This window comes from Galeopterus variegatus, unplaced genomic scaffold (assembly GCF_000696425.1).
Source record: "Galeopterus variegatus unplaced genomic scaffold, G_variegatus-3.0.2 Scaffold3319, whole genome shotgun sequence".
In the NCBI taxonomy this organism is placed as follows: domain Eukaryota; kingdom Metazoa; phylum Chordata; class Mammalia; order Dermoptera; family Cynocephalidae; genus Galeopterus; species Galeopterus variegatus.
The window spans coordinates 1-1,571 of record NW_007729430.1 but is presented as its reverse complement, the minus strand read 5'-3'; the positions used below and the strand labels follow the sequence as shown (position 1 = coordinate 1,571).

The following is a 1,571-nucleotide window of genomic DNA, read 5'->3' as shown; positions in this document are numbered from 1 at the left end:
AAAGAATAGTGTAGTGAACATTGTTACAACCCTCACCTGGATTGATCTATTACAATATTAACATGCTAACACATTAGCTTCATTTCTTTGTACCTATATAAACACACACACTTTTTTGTTTTGCTGAACCATTTGAAAAAAAGTAGCTATCATATTTTAAGTGCTTCATTGTAAATCTCCTAAAAATAAGGGTGGTCTGCATAACCATAATATATAGTATATATAATGTGCTATATTCACATATCTCCAATCGTCCCCAAAATGTCTTTAGCTATTTTTTTTCCCCTACCAGATCTGGGATCTATTCAAAGTCCATGCATTGCATTTGGTTGTTTCAGCTCTTCAGCTTTATCTAGAACAGTCTCCTTGCCCTTTTTTGCTTACTTTTGTTTTCTTGATGTTGACTTTTTTGAAAAGTTCAGGCCGGTTGCCTTATAGAAAGCTCACTCATTCAGGAGATGCACTAAAATTTACCATTTCCAGCATCGTTGCATAGTAAAGCCTTCCCCACCCCAACCCAATTTTTATTATTTGCTTGGTATTTCCAATATTCTGGGATTACTGGGTAGAGGTGGGTTCTTTGTTTGTTTTTGACACAACTTGTATTTTCAGATTACTACTGAAAAGGTCTGTTTACAGGGTGATACACTGAGTTGAATTTCACAGTGATTCTCTCTTCCACTCTACCCTCTTGTTCCTCTCTATTGAGAGTTGGTATTTTAAATGGATTTTTAGTCAGTTTGATTTTTACCAAAATCCTCCTGTTGCAGATAACTAAACTGACACTCAGAATTGTGGAATTGTCTGGGTTGCTTGTTAGTGGCACAGTTGTTGCTAGAAATGAGCCTCCTGACTCTTACTGTTAAGCCATGAGATAACTTTTTTTATAAGATGGAATGTTACTGTTGAATAAATTCTAGCCTTAGGAATCACGTATTTATCGTATGTAACCAAAATCCGAGGAATACCTGAAAATCAGCTGCATGTTTAGACCATTTTGGATCTTTTCTTTTTCCCATAACAGTTCCCAGAATATGTGAGTTGAAGTTGGAATTGAAAATATCCTAATATTCTTTAATAAAGGGCTAGTGTATATTATTTAAATTAATGGCATTTTAGGAGTTTGATGATGCATTACAATTTAGTTATACTTTTTGTGATGGATTTTCTGTTACAGACTGGAAATAGCAGAGGCTATGCCTTTGTAGAGTTTGAGTCTGAGGATGTTGCCAAGATAGTTGCTGATACAATGAACAACTACCTTTTTGGTGAAAGACTCTTGCAGTGTAAGTGCTCTCATCTTCCCCGTAGGGGTGCATGGATGCCTACTGCTGCTGGCTGACTGGTGGGAAGACAGATTTCTTGGCTGCTTGGACATGCCACTTCATCTTGGACAAGGATTTAAGTGTATTTTCCATGCCAGTTCTAATTGGAATTTTAAAATCTTCCAGAGTTAGAGCTGTTTTTGCACTGAGATGGAATTGTACAAGTTACTTTGGGGGTGTATGGTAAGAGCAGCTAACCCATCCTTAAAGGGCTGTGGAAGACTTCCCTGAGGAAGTATTTTTAGA

General features: G+C 36.8%; 1 protein-coding gene across 1 annotated transcript in view; it reads left to right on the top strand.

Moving 5' to 3' along the window:
- LOC103600366 (MKI67 FHA domain-interacting nucleolar phosphoprotein-like) overlaps window positions 1-1,286 on the top strand; it is a gene marked incomplete at its 3' end in the record, with an annotated part of 5,137 nt that extends 3,851 nt beyond the window's left edge. The window contains exon 3 of the mRNA XM_008584630.1: window positions 1,178-1,286. Coding sequence (XP_008582852.1) covers window positions 1,178-1,286 — 109 coding nt within the window. The remainder of the gene's footprint in view (window positions 1-1,177) is intronic.
- Window positions 1,287-1,571: the final 285 nt, after the last annotated feature.